Source organism: Cuculus canorus, chromosome 1, assembly GCF_017976375.1.
Source record: "Cuculus canorus isolate bCucCan1 chromosome 1, bCucCan1.pri, whole genome shotgun sequence".
NCBI lineage: Eukaryota > Metazoa > Chordata > Aves > Cuculiformes > Cuculidae > Cuculus > Cuculus canorus.
The window spans coordinates 171,773,775-171,792,833 of NC_071401.1; the positions used below are offsets into that span (position 1 = coordinate 171,773,775).

Consider the following 19,059-nt stretch of genomic DNA (forward strand, 5'->3'; position numbering starts at 1 on the left):
GCAGCTGGCATTCCCGAAGGCCCAAGGAAACACAAACACAGAGCAGCCCACAGTGTTACAGAAGAGAGTATCCAAAAAGTGTCCATTGCTGAGGATGTGAACTGCAGCTACAGCTGGTCTAGTACTGTGGGAGGCACTGTGTGACGAGGACAGAACCCCACAAGTATAGAGTGTTCTGCTTGAGATACTGAATGCATCTGTTAGAGGACTGCATGCCCACTCCTGGCATCCAGCGTTCTCCAACACATTGGCCCATTTCCTTCGTGCTGTCTCTGTCTGTCTTCTCACATTCCTACTCTTTCTTATTTCATCAGGTTTCTTTTCCAAGCCAAATACTCTGCTTTACATATTTCTTTACCTATGATAGCGTCAGAGAAAACAAGACCCTAAAGTGAGTTAGGTGTTTATAAACGAATATTATTTGTCTGCAAAAACATCTAGTGAGTATAATTGTCTTCCGCTGTGACCATTTGTACTGTGCCTAGTTACAAATGCTCTTAGCTTAGGTGGAAAATGACTTGTGTGCCTTGAGCAGTTTGTGTACAGTACGTTTGTTTTATTTAAATTATTTATGCGAGTAAAAAATATAATAGAGGGCTAAACCAGAAGAAAAAGAAGAAATCCAAGACACGATCATGTAAGGAGTAGTGCAGGCATCTGAGCAAATAAGAGCCCTGTGCTGAGCCAATCTGCACAGCAGCCATATGAGAGCTTGCTCATGGTTTGGGTGATTCCAGAGGCAAGCTGGGCTTCCCCCAGCAGAGCATTAAAGGAGAACAGTTCCTCATGAGATTGTTTTTAAGCAGTTTGCTGTTTCTTTCCTCAGACTGTGTCACCAGCTCCATAGCATGTCTGTGAAAAGTTTTCCTTTGAAATCTTTCTTGAAAGAAAATATGGGGTTCAGCAGAAAGGGCACGCTTTGCTTTAGAAACTGTAACAGAAAGCAAAACAGAAGGTGAACATTATAATCTCAAATACGAACTTTTCCATTTCAATAGTTTCAGTTTTCAGAAGTTCTCAAAGTACAGCTCAAGTTTTCCACAGAAAACTTAAAGTAAAGAAGTGTGTGGGAGTGTGTGTGCACATGTATATTGTTTTTGTCAGGCTTTTCTGTGAAGAAAGGTCTTTATTTTCTAGTCAGTGTTATTACCTACCTCCTTTTGTTTGCATAAGAGGTTGTTAAAAAGATTTAAACCTCCCCCCTAACCCAACATTAACTCCAAACAATCTAACTCCACAAATCATTCCTTTTTTCTGCTTTTAGAATTTTCTGCGGTGCCTGTAGCTGTTGCATCCTTTTGCGCATGACAGTGCAGCATTCAACCGTGTCTTGTAGAGACAAAGTCTTAGGCACAGGGCAATGTAAAGCTACCCCAAGTACCAGGTCCAAGGTGGCAAAAGTACCTCAGAAGTCTTTACATGAAGTCACAATGAGTAGCTTCTGCACTTCCCAGGTGAAGGAGAGCTTCATGGCAAGGTTCCTTGCAGGGAAGGTTCCTTGACAAGCCTGTAGCTTATGATGAGATTTTCCTGCAGTGGGATGAAAATTCTCACCTGGAAATGTATCTGTTTTAAGGACTAGCTTAGTGCATAAACTGTAATATTAGACAAAGAAGAGAGGTTTGCTCTCCACTGCTTTGTGGTGGCATCAGAAGGAGCCGTACCTCAGCTTCCTGCAGTCTTGTCCTGTGACCAAATGGCCCTTAGAGTGGTTTGTGGCTCTGTCTTCACCCCGCTGCTCAGTGCTCTATTCTGTCAACCTTGGGCAGACGTTGCCATCTGCTAACTGACCCAGTTTGGCCCAAATCTTGACAAAAGCTTTACTTGATGAACAAGAAAATTATGCCCTCTCTTAGTTATTTGTGACCAATTTCCCTCACCAAGACATCTCATTCAATATCTAAAGTAAACAGAAGAAAGGAGGCCTTTGTCTTTTATTTTGTTTTAATCAGTGTAATAACTCTTTCCCTTGTTTCAGAACTTTACAACTGCAATGGGAGCCTGTTTGTCCAGCTGTAATGAGGAAGGTGCTTGTCTGCTGGAGTACTCAGTGCTGGAGGCATGTTGCTCAGTAGAAGGAATATAGCTGCAAAAGGAAGGCAATATATGCTCGGGGCTTTTTTGAGTAAAACTAATTCTGTCAGAATTCCACCTTCGTAGTTTCAATTTTAGTGTGTAACTGCGTTTGGACTGCTCTTTAGAAACATTGCTTCCCAGACATGCATAACAATACTACAGGCAGATATTGCAACAAACAAATTGTGGAAGTTCATTACTTGAAACACCCCTTGACAAATTTTTCAGATATGTACTTCATCTGTGACTGCTGTTCACTTCAGTGCCAGATGCTGATTATTACAAGGTTGTGTTTGCTCTTTTTTTTTCTTTACTTTCTCATTGAACACACTGCATTGGGATTCCAGTTTTGTCAAATCACTTCCACTGTAAGGCCTGCCAACTCTACTGCTATCCTGATTTACTCATCCTATATGAAAGCTTCAATTATTTTAGTGAACTGCACAGATAACTCATAGGTATACGGATTGCTGGATATTTTGCAATATATACATTTGTTTTACCAATACTGTTTTTGGAAGGAAAACAAAAACATTTATTCAAAGCTGAATGCTTTGGACTGAGGTTACTAGGTCAACAGTAAATTCTAAAAACTATTTGAGATATTTCTTCATGGCATTTTAAAATTATAGCTCAAGGTTACACTGCTTCACATGATTCTGTTTGGTTCCTTTGATGCTGAAGATCTACAGCTGACTTATGTGTAAGATATATTTTTTAAAAACATTAACCGTGATTTAAAGTAACAAGAGACACTGTTCAGATGAGGGCAGAAACCCATCCTTTGGGAGGAAGTGAGTTAGGTTCAGTAGTTTTGTTGAACCTGAACCAAGAAAGAAACCATTAGTAACTCAATCTTTCTAAGAAGACTTGAGGAAGATCCCAGCTCCTGCATACCTGTTGATTTTAGCAGCAGCCCAGACATTGAAAATATTGAGAGTGTTTCAGAGGAAGGCTCTAAAACAGCTGGCTTGTATTTAGCTGTATTTTAAAGCACAGTGAAAGGACTAAGGAAGCAGCTAGGGCAGTAGTGGTATTGTGATATAGTTATTAATTGCTGAAGAGTGCACACCCCATACTTTCATTGCTCAAGAGATGTCAAGGGTAGTCTTGTTCTGAAAAATTCAGATGTCAAAAGAAATTGTAGATGTGAAGTTTCAGATCTCCCTTAACAATCGTATTAAACAAATATAACCTGCTCCCACTAACAAAGGAATAAATCTGTACTGCATATGTGGTTTCATAGTAAGTTGTTTTGATGCTCCGTGTGCTGGAGTGGAAGAAAACAAATACTACCTTTATTTATGGCTTTCAGATTTGTATTTCCCAAGTGAGAGAAAAAAAGAAAAAAACAGATGACGATTGTCTTGTAAAGCTATTAGAAATTCTGTTGTTTCATAAAATTCCCTTCCTACGCTGTTCTGTCAGAGTGGTATTGGCCTGCCTCAGTAGCCAGACCTTGCTGTTAAAGACAGGTGCCATGTTAGAGATAAGCCCTCTTTACTTTTCCTTCCAAAATTAAGCTTCATTTTGTCTTTGTCTCCTCCACGCCAACCTAGCTGCCACTCTAGTGCTCAGCATGTTCTGCTGAAAAACAGTACCATGTTGTCCTTCTTATCTGGTTGGTGCTGGAAAGCACCAACTGTTTTCTTTCCAGTGGAATACATACCTAATGTAAAGTTATTTACTGGTCAATAAGAATGTTTCTGTGCCCGATTCTGTTTCTAGCAATGTTTGGATAATTCTGATGAATCTCCACTGAAAGTAATATTACCTAATGGTAGAATATTTGTAAGTAAGAATATTTATTGTTCATTTATCATCATGAAGATATTATAAAAATTTTCCCCAGGATGTTAGCCAAAAAAAAGCTCTATATCTGCACAGGCATTCTACATAATAGCAATATCACTTTGTAGTTCTACGTTAAACTTCTGTGTGAGAAGTTACAGCTGTGGATTCCTGCGTCTTTCAGATTCTGTTTCAATAAACCTGTGAGAAAGAAAAAAGTGGAGGCCCTTCAGCTTTACAGCAGTTTCAAAGCAGAAGCTTTATTACCTTTTTTTTAATCCTATACGCTTTATGTTTTTACACAGACATTTCTCAGTGAAGATAAATGATGAGACTCTACCTTAAAAAGCCTTTGGGTTTTCATTAATCCGCATTAGGTTAAAAGAGAATCAGAATTCTAAAAATACAGCACATCAGAGAAACAAGGTATTTTTCAGGTCAAGGTCCTCTTTTCCATCTGGTGCCATTTGGTAGTTCTAACATCTTCCATCTCCCCCTATTTCTCCATCTGTAAATAACTCACTGAAGTAAATGCTTGGAATAATTACAGCAAAGAATGATAAAACGCAGGTTGAACTTAATCTCTTTGGGATCTAAAATGAAAAACATAACTACAGACATCACAGTTATTGAAAAACTGTGGAGGTCTCCAGTTGGCAGGTGTATGAAATGGGAATAATGTCAGAGCATTCGATGCTTTGGGATTGCAGTTATGCTGTTCAAAAAAAATGTCAAAAGGCAAATTAGTTCAGAAGAGGGGGGAAAAAATAGCCTAGCAGGGCTGATTTTCAAAAGCAGCCTGCCGTTTTGCTTCTGCAAATAATTATAGACTCATATTTTAACGGTTAGATGCCTAAGTGCTTGCATCCATTTGTTAGGAAGTTGAAGATCTAACTACAACAAAATGTGTGCAAACTTGCAAAACTGGAAGGAGGTTTGAGATGCTTCTAAAACTGATCAATCAATCAACAGCTAGACTGCTTTCCAAAAGTTTATGGGAACAAAATGTTTTGGGTTTTGTTTTTTTTTCATGAGGTCAGCGTTGCCCCAGGAAAGAGTCCTGGAGTAGCCCACAAGACAAGGTACTTCATAACCCCCTGAGTTAATGTGAAAGAAACAATCTGCTCCTGTTGGGCTTTCGTGTCTCTACCACAATGCACAAAGAGGGCTGGACTGCAGGCACACTGTTTGCTGTTGCTGCCTTACTCAGGCATTACATCTACTCTGGCATCTCAGTTTAAGAAAGAGACAAACTGTTGAATTTGTCAGCTGTCTGGGACTGCTGCGTACTCGCTGTCTGTGTTGTCGTGATACCCACCTTGTGCCAGCTGCGTGTATATGTGCTTGCCTGAGGTGGCTTGTTAGTAGTAAGGACTCAGTCAGGTACCCCAAACAGGAGGTCTGAAAGTGAGAGAGATGCCTCTTTTGAATGATTTGAAACGCATCATGCAGGGCTGCAAGAGCAGCATCAAGCATAGGTTACCAAATCCAGCATTTCTCTTCCTCCCACTGTTGCTGCCCAGGACAGGACCAGGTCATCTCCGCTCTGAAAAAAGCATTCTTTGACAAAGAAAGAGGCATGCATCAGTGTCTCCTCTTTGCCAGAATAGAGACCATTGTGAAAAAAGAAAGATTTGGGTTTGGTGAGGGGGTGTGGGGTTAATTTTGGAAATGCTGTTCTGCTTTCACAAAATATTTGGGGGATGTCGCAGAATGAGGGAAAATGGGACATGACTCAGTATGTGTGACACCCAGCAGCATAAGATCGTTTCTATTACTCATGCAAGATGGAGCGGAAAAGATCTGTCTGTAATGTTCAGTTTACACATGGCTTTCACTTAAGTACTTGACAGAGGAAAGTGTCATTGCTTTATTTAGTGTATTTTAGATCCAAGAAAGGATTCTTGCTATATATCTTAAAAACTATTCATCTCTGTGGCTGGCTTATTAATGTACCAGAAACTAGCCCTTAGGATATAGCAGCCTGACTCCCATCAGAGTAAGCACAGACAACAGACTCTTATTTTAAAGCCCTTTCATATTGCCTGTGTGATGCAAAGTGACTGTGAAAATAAGAATGAGCCCATTTTAAATGTCTAGAACATGATAAAAATTGGTGACTGTTACTGTGTCATACTCTCCCTCAAACTTAACTTTACGTTTAAGGATAAATGTATTCACAAGTCATAGCTGCTGTTCACACACACATGCACACGCACAAGTGCAAATGTCGTTTGTTCACTTAGCTGGGAGGTCCTCCCCACCCCCATCTTGTCTCCTGCAATTAGCCTCTGCCCCTTTCCTCCAGCAGACGTTTATTCCTTGCTGTTATGTTTTACCATCCTTCAAAAGTCAGCGGCCCCACTCCTGCTGCCCATCAGCTGTAGTGAGCTACATCTGACAGGAAGCCCTCACCCACGGTGGGTTGAATCTTGGCAGTAGGGTTCGCAAAGGGTCTACTCCAGTGCTCTGTCTCTGCAGTGTAAGGGTTACAAGCTTCACTCTCTGAGCTCAGCAGAAGCAGAAGAGATCCAAGATGGTCTTCTTTCCCCGCATTCCTGCAGAAGCAGGTTCTTCCCAAGCAGCCACATAGCCTTCAAAGGCAGGGTGAAGCTTTAACGTGCAGCTAACAGTGGTCTGAGATGTAGAGTGCCATTTTGCAGCCTCACAGCAGGGAGGAGGCAGGAGCAGCGAAGCAGCAGCCAGTGAGACAGCAGGAGAAGGAGCCTGGGGTTTGCCAAGTAGATGCCCTTGCTGGGTCATTCAGCACATATAAAGCAGAAGGATCATGTAGAGACTCCACAGGGGTCTTGTTGGCTTTCTTTATCTGTGGGAGTTGCCTGATGTGCAGGCAAGCAGACTGCTTCTACGGTATGTTCCTGGCAGCTTTTGAAGTAGAGAAAATGGCCAGAGAAGGCTTAGCAAACTATCAAATGGGTTTTCCACTTTAGCTTAGGAGAGAGGAAATGAGACAGCAAAGAGGGATTGATTTTCCTGGTGAGTTTGGCTCATCAACTCAATGAGCAGTTCGCTTGTCTTCCTCTCAAGGTCAGCAGAGTGACAGCATGTCTCACAGTACTTGTTGGGACCTTTTCTGCTGCAGCATTTGCTCGGTTTATGTTTGGCCACTATGGAGTTACTGGTTTGTCACTGCAGTGCTATTGCCTGGCCTGCCATGCTACTCGAGAAGAGATGGTGTGACTGAGAGTTAGAAGTCCACGCTGTGGAAACACAGTCTGTTTATTAGTCCCTATATTGGGGACCATATGTGTCAGTGGTGGAGCCTTCAGAACATGTGTCACATGTAGCATAAACTGACAGCCAAAACTGCAGTCACTCCAGTTGGGTACAGAGACTACTTTAGGAGCTTGCCTGTTTATATATAGTTTCAGACTACTTCATTTTTCAGAAGTGCGTGGAGTGCATCCAAAGCAAATAATTTTTCTGTGGTGAATGGGAAGACCAAAAGGAAAAGTCTGGAGAAAGGAGGACGGATGGTCTTTCTTTAATGTCAAAGCTGACATAAACATGTCTCCTCCAAACCCTTCTCACAAGATAATTTTCTCAGCAAGACACAGATTGCTTCAATCTCTCTGTAGCAGCCTTTGAAGCTTCCCACTTACTGCTGTTATGGAGGAGGCAGGGTTGTCTTTGAGAATTTCTGCAGTTCTGAAGTGTTCCTCCTCCGAAGCCGGTCACACAGTCAGTTACTCCAAACAGCTCCCTCTTTGGAACTTCTCTCCATCACACAAGGGCAAACGAATACGCCTGTTTTGCAAAATTACTAAACTTAAAAAACTAAAAAGAGTTCGTTAAAAATATTCTGACCAGCTCTATGTAAGGCCTCGGTTTCTGTTAGGCAGAGGGCCAGCTAAGATGATGACAAATGGTGTTGGAAAGGAACCACCAATTAAGAGACATCAATTTTTCTGTCAACAGGATAACCCCTTTTGCAAAACTTGTCATATGTTTATTCCTGTTCTGTTTGTGAAGGCATTTGTATGGCAGGGATATTTTGCATGAGAGGAAGAATTTATAAATTGTTTTTTTTAGCAGTTGTCATTGCTGCACTGTTTTGAGTTCCTGTTGTGTGGGATATTTGCCCTTTTCAGAGTTCTTACTCCTTGATCTGTCTGCTGTCTGTAACTCTTCCATTTGCAATACTTCTTGGGGAAAAAATTAGTCTACTTTCTTCTGCACTGAGTTCTGGAGTGGAAACACTTGTGATGGTAATAGGCACCTGGGAGCATAGGACTTGGGGCTTGCAATGCCTTCGGGTTGCACGCTTAGGAGTGCTACTATATGTGTCTTCCCAAATGGAAGCAAAATCCATTTCAGAGCGTTTCTTTCTTAAAATTTATGCATGTTATGTTTACATCTTAATAGGTGTTCGTCTATATTTAATGGTTTAATGTAAAACTGAAGACATACAAATTTTTTTTTCCAGTTTACACAATTTCCTTACCCACATTCAGAAAATCCGATAGCTTCCACATCTCCTTTTACTGTACAGGAAATTTTACTCATTTTACTTACGGAAAGATGTACACATCCTTTTTTTCATCTGCATGTAGTGATTCACAGGTGCTCCAGTGTTTCTTAATAGCTTATTGCAAGTCACTTTATGAAATCATCAATAGTGAATGCTTAACAGAGATTAGAAGAAAGAAGGAAGTTCTCTATACATGGGCATGTGTGGGTAATGAGTATCTATTGGGACATTAAATGGACCTGCGTTGTTTTTTCACCTGTGTTGTGGAGACGGGAAGGCTTGGCATGGAATAGTTAAGAGTGGAAAGTCATGATTTTGACGATAAGTGGCCATTACTGATAGATGACATATACACCTCATCGTCGTCATGGTGTCAGGTCCTTCTGCTCTGTGTTCAGCTAGCAGCTGTGTTGAACAGATGTGTTAATGAGTGCAGTTGTTTTATCCTGGAGGCAGACCATATACAGACCATCTACCAGTGTCTAATATAGGCATAGTTATGACTCTCCCTGTCCATGGCTGATCTGAAGCACTCATTACTGTTTTGAAATTAGACAAAACGGTGGTCATCTCACTGCCTCTAATGTGCGACAGCTCAGGGCCTGAGCACATCCTTCTGGATGTGACCAGGCTTGGTGAAGGTAAAGGTTAAGGCAGGTTTGGGGGCTCTAAATTGTAACTTACCAACTCTTTTTTTTAAAGCATATTTACACTGCAAAAGCAAATACACTTGTGTTCCAAAAAGTCTCACTGTTTGTCTTCAGGGTAAAATTTCTGTCTTTTTAAACTGATGGTGAGGCTGGATCTGGCTTACCCAGGCAACTTCCTTTGAGCCTGAGTTGAAGTGCTACCATTGCTTGTGGTGCAGTGCAGGAATCTCTGTTGAGATGGAAGACGGGCAGCTAGTGGCGGCTTAGTCCTTGCCTGTAAACAACTTTGTATTTGCGGGGGTAATTTTCCAAAGTACCTAAGCAATTTAGGATCCAAAATCTCCATTTCAGTTATTTCCCTGCTCTGGATTGAGATAAACATTTTTCAGAGTGTGATTCTGTCTTGCTTTTTACGATGCCATCTGCAACCAAGATGCCCTCTTTTCTTACTTATCTTATTCCTCTTTTCCAGGTTGGCCTTCCTTCTATGATGTGATCAGTCCTGATGCAATTGCTTTCAATGATGATTTCTCCTATGGGATGCATCGGATTGAAATATCATGCAGTCAGGTTAGTTTATAGCATACACAGACCATTCTGATGGCAAAGGCTGCAAAAATCATTACAGTGTGCAGTACTTTCCCTAAGATTTGCAAACCTTTCAGTTCCATTAAATAGTAATCATTGTGAGAAAGCACAATGGGTTGTAGGTAAAACAGCTGGGTGGAATGAGCTGAAGGCACTAAAGGCTCACTGGAATGCACATTGTTTTCTTGTGTGAGATTTAACAGAGCAGATGTAAATGGTTGGACCCAGTGCTGAGTCTACGAAAATTGTCTTCCTGAAGAAGATCTCTTCAAAGGCGCTTCTGAGCCTGAGCCTGGCTGACTTGACTCCTCATGTGAGCAGTTGGGAGGGAAGTTGAAAGCAGTGGAGTGACTGTGTGCCAATTCCATCACTGTGCATTACTGTGCGGTGGTGCTAACTCATTCCCAACACTCATTCCTAGCATGATCCTAATGGCTGCCTCAAACAATCCCATCTGCCATAATAATGAAGTCAGTAGTCATTCAAAACATGCCCAAATTTTCCATTATCTGTCTTGTACTGCTTTCTCTCATCCTTTGTGTTACCCTCCTCTCTGTAAAGGAATGGCATAATCATTACCTAGCAAAGGGAGAAGCTCTGCATTGGTGTTTGGTAGACATGCACAGCAGTTTACAATCCTGTAGCTCAACATGCTCAAAATCCTCCTGAGAGAAGCAGCAGCTTCATTTGGGCGGTGAGAATTTGCTGGTTTTGTTCCAGACAGTATTGGTGGAGGTATAACTGATTTCATCCCTGACAATATACATGTTTACCTGTCAGTTAGATCTCATATATAAATGCTCAGAGTGAGTTAAGAAGCATCCTGAAAGGAGGCAAGAATGGCTTTCTGGAAGATTAACTTCAGCCTGGGTAGAGGGCCAAATTAGTGTGTCTGCTAGAATGTCATGTGTACTACATAATTCTGTAGTTTTTACATTGAAGATATGCTTTAAAAGATGTATTTAACACTTCTTGGAAACATTCATTCCTCTAAATTACCTAGTGAGGTAGTCATGGGACATTAGACTGGGAATCTCATGCTTTACCAGTGATTACTGGCATAATCAAAAGTGCAACTTACTCTCTTCAGCTCTGCTTAGGCCTGAACAGTGCTAGAATCAGAGTGCTGCCAACCTGCTGAGGCTGTGTCTGCTGACACCATTCAAGAGATGGCCAGAGATCCTGGTTTCACCTGAGAGAAGCCCAAGGCAGTCTGTGGCCAGGCCAGGGAATCTGAGAATGTCATTTACCTGTTGCCAAACGAAACAGCGTTAGTAGACCTGAGACCAGCAGTATTAGCAGCAGTCACATGCAGACACCATAAAATTAAAGCAAAACCAAAAACTGAATTTAAAGCATTAAGAAAAAAATACAACCAAGGTTGGTGTATAACCCAATGGCAACTTTTTATCAGCTGCTCCAACTTCCTGGGGCGATAACCCCACAGATGATCAAGTCATGCAGAAAAATAGCTTGAGAAGTGGTGAGCACCTTTGCAGCCACCGTTCAGCTCAGTTAATACTGCTGCATCGTGTATCCATAACAAAACCATTTCCTTCCCTACTTGGAGCCCTAGGAATGTGAATCACACATGCAGCTGGAAAAAAATGCGGTTTTACTGCAGCCTGGAAAGCAGTGGTATGGATATGGCAGGCCTTGGTAGGACTGGAGGGAAATAGCATCTCCCACACCCAAAAGCTTACTAATCTTTTGCAGATGAAAAAGTAGTTGATTTTTCTTTGAAAGTCCTTCCACCTGTCTGAGAGAATAAAAAATCTCTTTTAATGTTCTCCATCACAGAAAGCAAACACTGGGGGAAAATTGCTGTAATATTAATCAAAGACATCTATGGAATTATCCTAGAAATAAGTTTTACAGTGTTTTGTAAACACATCACCATGGATGTATTTAAAAGGTCAATAATTAGTGACAGGTAGAAGTTAATTACAAACACATTTGAGGAATACTGTAAAACTGGTTGCATCTCTCTTATTTTTTCTCTTTCCTGCTCGAGAGTCCCTTCCCCTGAGGTCTCCCTAGCTATTATTTGTACCTGTACAAATCCATAAAATTCTATAGTCACACAGCGCTATTTGCACACTGATAGCTTGGACTCAGCTACAGCAGCTGACTGCAAGCTGCTTTCCATGCCTCCCAGCACATATTAGAACCAGGAGGCTTGGGAGATCCAAGCATACTGACAGTTAGCAATGATCCCTCCTTTCCTGCTCCAAAACACATACTTCAGATGCTTTAACCGTTTCACCATCCCAGTGCTTTCTGCCCAATGCATTTATGTGCAAGGGCGCAACAGATGATTGTTTCTCTTTGGGAGGCTTTGCAGGCATGTATATATACCCTAGAAAAATGGTCGGCACCTATTATGTGTGGGGAAGACGTAAAATCAATTCGTCCTTTGTGCTCTCAGCTGAGGGCAAGGTTTCTTATGCCGTGATACAAAGGATTGAATTACATTTCTTTTCAGGGCAGATGAGTTATAGAGTCCTCCTCAGAGAGAATCACCACATAAATTTTTGGTGAGGGGTAATCTCAAAAGGTAACAAATTTTGCAGTAATACAATCCTGGTGTGATTCTGCCATCACAAGAAGGTATAATGAGACTACCTTGGACTCTTGCACAGCTTCTCAGGTTTTGTGAGGAAAACCTTTTTGATAGATTGTCTTCGTAGTCTGTATGTTTGTGAGTGTATTACTCCTGCAGACTGCTTCTCTCTACGGTTTCTCTTGTTCTGTTTCTGTCCAGTGGAGAGCGCGTGATTTATCTTTGGGTAAACGTTAATCTGGAAAAGATCTGTTTAACACTTCTAGCCAGGAGGTTTTGAAACATTCGCAGTTGAGATGAGATGTTTTAATTAAGATGCAGTACATTTAGAAAAATATTCTCTCTGGGACACTAAGTTTATTTATTTCTTTATTTTTCCTGAGGTATGGAAAAGCTTTATAATCAGGTGAAATTCTTCATTGTGAGAGACTTCACTCTGAGAAACATCTCCGGTTTTCTGCCCAAACTGCTTAAAAAAGGCCTTCAGTCTAAAGCAAAATGAAGTAAAGTAAGCTGTGGAGAATGGAGGAGAGGGTGGCAAGACAGCAATGCTTTAGGAAAAAAACATCTTGGCTTTTATCAGAAACAGTGTGGCCAGCAGGACCAGGGAAGTGATTCTGCCCCTGTACTCAGCACTGCCAAGGCCATACCTCAAATACTGTGTTCAGTTTGGGGCCCCTCACTATAAGAAAGACATGGAGGTCCTGGAGTGCGTCCAGAGAAGAGCAGCAAAGCTGGTGAAGGGGCTGGAGAACAAGTGTCATGAGGAGCGGCTGAGGGAACGGGGGTTGTTTAGTCTGGAGGAGAGGAGGCTGAGGGGAGACCTTGTTACTCTCTAGAGCTACCTAAGAGGAGGTTGCAAAGAGGTGGTTGTTGGTCTCTTCTCCCATGTGACAGGTGGTAGGACAAGGGGGAATGGCATCAAGCTGCGTCAGGGGAGGTTCAGATTGGACAGTAGGAAAAATTATTTCACACAAAGTGTTCTCAGGCACTGGCAGAGGCTGCGCGGGGAGATGGTTGAGTCACCGTACCTGGAGGTGTTTAAAAGGCGGTTAGATGAAGTGCTTAGGAATATGATTTAATAGTGGACAGGTACAGTTCTCGATGTTCTCAAAGGTCTTTTCCAGCCTAATGATTCTATGATTCTAGTTCCCTGGAAGCAGGGAGCCTGCCCTGGAATGCAGCTGTGAGGGTGGGACTGACAGGTGGGAGCACTGTGGCTTCACATTCCTGCTTGCCCTGCTTCTGGAGTCTGTGAGGATTATAGTTTAGCTGTCATTATATAGAAAGAGTTTCTGTCCCTCCTAGCTGGCGTGAGAGCCTCTCCCAGGCTTTCAGTCTGTTGAGAGAGTTTAACCCCAAGCCAAGACTTTACCTGCTTCTGCAGACACCTTTCTTACTGGTTCGGTGAGTTAAAGGCAGTAACAGCAGGAGAACATTAGCAACTCTTTAACTGCAGGGCAGAGAGATGCCTTAACTAACTCATTCACAGTTTGGAATAATCAGCATTGCCTCTATGTATTTGGGATTTTATGAATTAATTAAACGTTAAGAATAATTTGCAGTCCTTATTTTTTGCTGTCTGACTGTGAGCCCACAAGCAGCTCTGTGATCTCAGTTTCATCATTCCAGCTCTCACTGAGATCAGCCACTGACTTGAAAGGCCAAGGCTGTTTGGTAAAGCAGCATGACTTTCCTGCTCAAGAAAAGTATTTCTCCAGCGCAAGGTTTTATTTTTTCATTTCTCATGTTAGGCTATAAAAATGAACTTGTGGAATCTAAGTAACTAATTACAATAACTTATTATTATCCAGATAAGTTGTCAACCATAATGCGCAGTGATAGTAATCCTGATTTTTGAATAAGGATCAACTGGTTCAGCTTCTTCAGACTATTTTACTCTTCTGTAATGCAAGGGACTGTTAGTTTACTTACAGATTGGAGCAGTAGTGTTCACCCTGAATACCACTGCGAGTATCTGAGGCTGCTTTATACAGAATGAAAGTGTCAACAAACCATCTGTAGTTTCATCTTCCTTAGAAAAGCAAATTCAACATCGTCCCTATTTATAAAAAATTACTCCCAGCTAGAGATCATTGATTCAGAAGTATTTTACATATCTTCACTACAGGTCTTTTTCAGTCACCTGTCTCTGTCTCATACCTATATACTGCAGACAGTAGCGTGAGATGAGTAGTGGTTGAGGAGCAGAGGTGCACCCAGAAGGACCTTGATGATCAGAAAATGGCAAGGGAAAAAAACTGAGGAGGGCATACTCCAAAGAATATCTTCAGTGCTTTAGGTTCCATGCCAAGATCACCAAGGTTTTTAGTGTTTCCTTACCAAGAGACATAGCAGAGGAGAGCCAAGAGCTCAGGCTTCTTGCACAGCTGTCCTTAACAGCGGTTAGTGAAAAGTTGGCTGTGAAGCCCTCAACACCATGTTATTAACTGAGCTCTTGCCATGAGATCATTAAGCAAACAGGCAGCTTCTCAAAAATAGTGGCCCAACCAAACATAGACAGTGGCACGATGGGAAACACCCAGGAAGTTTAGGCTTGAAGTCTCAGGTACTCATGGTGTCTCAGAAGATCATCTTCCTGGATCACTCCTGCAAATAAATGTAGGTTGTAAATCCCACTTGGAAGGGCGATGTAGGCACTGATGTGCTCCCTTGGAAACGGCTGCTAGTCGTTGCTTAGCACTGTGGTGATGCCATCAAGCTGTGCAGAAACAGAGTGATACTCTATTGTGTTTTGTTTCAGTGTGGTGCTCACCTGGGGCATATTTTTGATGATGGACCTCGTCCAACTGGCAAACGGTACTGCACAAACTCTGCTTCATTATCTTTCAAGCCAGCAGACAAGAACAGTGCCGGAGAAGGCAGCAGTAATGCCAGTCCTGCCCAAACAGGCAAAGCGGAGCTGTAGGACAAAACAGAGCCTGCAAAAAACTGCGTGGATCCCACACAGCTTACAAGGAATGTTTTCTAAGTTGCCTGCTCTCTTATATCCTAAGAATGTTTAAATGTATGAAAGCATTTTGCACCATCTTTCTTCTTCTTCACCTTTTCAGAACTGAGGCCTTGTTTGCGGGTGCATTTACTATGTAATTGAATTGAAAAATGTGTTGACTGACTCCACAGGTTTTCTTTTCCTTTTTGTCTTTGCGATTGCTTTGAGGAATCCTTAAATCGAGAGGCTTTGGCACCAGTAGTTTTTAGTTTCTTCTTAGTGCTGTGTTACTCCAGGTTTGAACGCTATTCCTTTTTGTGTGGGAGATGGGACTTGTGTTTATCTCCAGTCTATAGGAAACATCTGGGCATAAGAAAATCCTCAATTCCCAGCACCTCTCTGCTCTGTTCTGACTTGCGAGGCATGCAGCCTTTGGTCATATGTATTCAGCCATCTCCCAGCATCAGCCGCACCCTGCAAAAACTTGTACTTGTGGCAGTTCCTTCCCAACTGAGAGAGATGGATGAGCCCACCCTTTGGCTAATTTACTGCCAAAATTTCAAGGGTGCGGTTGAAAGGATGTAAACAATGTCTCAGCATCTATTTTCTCCATTTGTTTGATATTTAAGTCAAGGTCTTAACTAGTAAGGCTCACTTTTGCGGACTACTAATGAGGCTTTGTCTTTTTGTGATTGTGACACCCGATTCAGTAACTGTAGCTCAAATCTGAATTAAAGTTGAAATCTGCAGGGGGTAATTATATGCACAAGTGCAGAGATAAACTTGAAGAGTGAAGTAGATGAGGGATGACACTAGGCTCTTTATCTTGTCAGTTGCTACAAGGATTCAGAAACATGATGGTTTCTGCTAAAAGAGAGTTTACGAATGAATGTGGCAGAAAGAGGGAGAGCCTCCAGAAGTGTCCAGTTTTAAAGATTTGCTGGTTTGGATGCATACTACCTACAAGGCCACAGCCTTTAATTCCTGCAATTAGGCATAGGACATGAGCGAAGAGAGTAATTTACGAAATTAATGTGAAAAAAGCCTGTCAGACCTCTAGAAATTTTCATGTAGCAAAATCTGCTATCCCATAGGATGTGTTCTTATGACTGCTTTTAGATTTTGTTGAATAAGTGTTTGTCTAAAGATGTGCATAATACTGTTCTTTAAGCTATACTATACAACAGTATTTGCTAACACCACTTTGCCTTTAAGCGTTGAGAGACTTAATGAATATAGTATTTACTTTTATTAGCAAACTTTGTGACTAATGTGTTTGGATCCGATTTTATTTTTAGTAGGAGCAAAGCAACCACTGATTTTTATGGAAGCAGGATCGAGGTTTTTATGTCAGTGATAACAAACATACTCTCTGAAGTACAAACATCCTTCGGTTAAATATAGCTACTGTAAAAGCATCTGGAATGATCAGAATTGCCTTTTTTCTTTTCCAGCAACATAAGAAAGACACGAAGAAAGCATACAATACCTTAACATGGAACAGATGCAAATAAGGATGATAAATATTTAGACCTAAAACACTTGGGGGTTACTGTAGCAAGCACCTACCTACTCAAGAATATTTGCCCAGATGTCATGCAAGGACTTGCTCATTGGCTACATGAAAGGTTGTGCAGGCTGACCTTTAGTGTTTCAAGGCAGTCCAAGTTTCTCCTGGTTCCATTGTATTTTATCAGTTTCTTCTAGAAGGACTGCTTTTATCCCTTGCTTTTATTTTAAGAGAAGTAGGCTTTTCTCTACCACATCTTCTGACATAAACATTAAAAAGGCAGCATCTATAAAAATGTGGTACATAGATGTGGTTTAATTCCAGATTGCTATTGGATTTAAGTGTTATCAAATTTCAGTATATTCCTGCTTTATGTTAGAGAAATATATTACTTAGATTTCAATACGCAGTAACGTATGCTGTCCTACAGGAGATTTATTTTTGCAGGATATGGAGTGCAATGAAATGAGTCAATATGGTGAGGTGTATGTGATCTCTGGGAGTTAGAACATTTAACATAGGAAATGCATTGTTCTCTCTTATGTGCAAACTATACCACAGCACAGTGCAAGGTAAGACAGATTTCCTTTTATTGCTCTTAGAAGATGCTAGTAAGGGCTAGTATTGAACCCTCCAAATTTTTTTTTCAGTCTGGTTATAATCATGAACAGAGGAAATTTGGGAACTGAACACAAGGTATAGAATAGTAGAATATTCCTGTATGTTTAAATTTTTCACTGTCTAGATGCTTATAAAAAATGAATGCAAACTGTGTAGAAATAGCAAACTATATTTTATAATATCTCTATTGTTACTCAGATGTTTAAATATCATAACTTAAAATATCATATAAGACACACATGTTATTTATATATACTATATATATATAAAATTGCACACTTTTTATATATATATATAAGTACACAAACATATATTATCCAAGTATAATTTTAGCCTTCGGTACCTTTTTAATAACTAAAACCTTTCCTTAAGAGAGTCCAATACTTTTAAGAAATCAAATATACATTTTGCAAATTAAATTTGTTTTCATATATTTGTTGTACACAAATATAAAATAAATTTCTTTATAAATAATTCTGTTCTGCTTCCTTTTTTATCTGATTTCATGGCAGGGTTTTGCACCCCTAGCTGCAGCATGTCTTAAGGAACTTACTGTGAATATTATATAGACAGGACTTGATCTCCAGCAGTTTTCTGGTGGGAGCACAGCACTGCAAGGTACCTGGTGTCCTTGCTTTTGGGACAATATCACAAGCACGCAGGACCAGTAGAGAGGGGAAATATTTAGAGAAAGGCTTAGCTTTTGCTTTGCAGAAGTTTTGGCTATTTCTGAAAGCCACAGTGTGGGATGTGGTGAGTCACTAGGAGCTCCTTGGTGCCGAGGCTTAGTCTGCAGACTAGGAATTTGGCTGGAAAGTTGGTTTCTGTCAAGGTTTCATCTCTTATGGATGCAGGTTTGGAATGCCCCATGGACAGCAGGTTTATGCCACTTGGTAGATCAGTTCTGCAATGGATTCTAAAGGATAGGTATGAGAGAGGGGAAGAAGTTGCAGGCTGCTTTCAAATCAGCTTCCATGTTTGTGTTTGTGGGAACCATACAATTATGTCAGAATTAATTCACTTGCTAATTGTTCTCCCACATTTCAGAGTGGATAGATGACATACTGGTTTAGTATAGTTTACAGGTTTAGTATAATCCCTGTTGGTCCGAAAATTAATCTCTTGTAGCTCACTGCTTCCCCATAACCCAGCCAAGTCCATCAGCACCCAGAGGTGCTGTGCTAAGGCGCGTCTTTGGAGACTGGCAGACATCAAGGATGGCTCTGAGCTCCCATCTGTCTCGAAGGCATGCTGTGTTTTGCAGTGTGTGAAGTTGTGCCTAAGATGCACATACACCCACCACTTCAAACCCAGGGAAATTTCTAGTAAGAGATGCTCTTGCTGCTGCTCCCGCTGTTTCCTGGTGTGTCCTGGCCACAGGATGGGAGAAGCAGTGATGGCACGATCAGTGAGATGAGGCCAGCAAACTAACCACTCTGTGATTCTTTTATTGTTGTAGACATAGGACTTCCATATATTAAAGGGACCTTAACTGTAAGTGTTTTTCACAAGGTATCAGTTCTCACGCACTAAAAAAAATACAGTGTGCATATGTGAACTGATTAAAACCGGGGCCTTACCACAGTGGCTATAGCATGTATCCTCCACATGGATGGTGACAGGCTGATATCTGGATTTACGCAGCAAAGACGACACTCCTGCTTGCTATGAAGTAATGCCTTTGCGTTTCATTTGTACTCACAGGTAAGTGGTGTCTGAAGGCTCTGTCGTCTCTCTGAACAAAGGGCAAGATAAAAACGAAGCTCACAGGCTGCCTCCCGTGGCCCAACACAGGACAGTGATAATAGTGACCCA

At 41.3% G+C, this 19,059-nt stretch overlaps 1 protein-coding gene across 6 annotated transcripts in view; it reads left to right on the top strand.

The window, feature by feature from the left end:
• MSRB3 (methionine sulfoxide reductase B3) overlaps window positions 1-17,638 on the top strand; it is a 90,363-nt gene extending 72,725 nt beyond the window's left edge. For 5 of the 6 annotated variants that reach the window (XM_054084019.1, XM_054084001.1, XM_054083990.1 and 2 more), the window contains 2 exons: window positions 9,482-9,579; window positions 14,925-17,637. In XM_054084019.1, the coding sequence (XP_053939994.1) occupies window positions 9,482-9,579; window positions 14,925-15,089 (263 nt within the window). In that variant the 3' untranslated portion in view covers window positions 15,090-17,637. Of the gene's footprint in view, window positions 1-9,481; window positions 9,580-14,924 lie in introns of all 6 variants that reach the window. The other variant, XM_009563384.2, reaches the window with a different exon arrangement.
• Window positions 17,639-19,059: the final 1,421 nt, after the last annotated feature.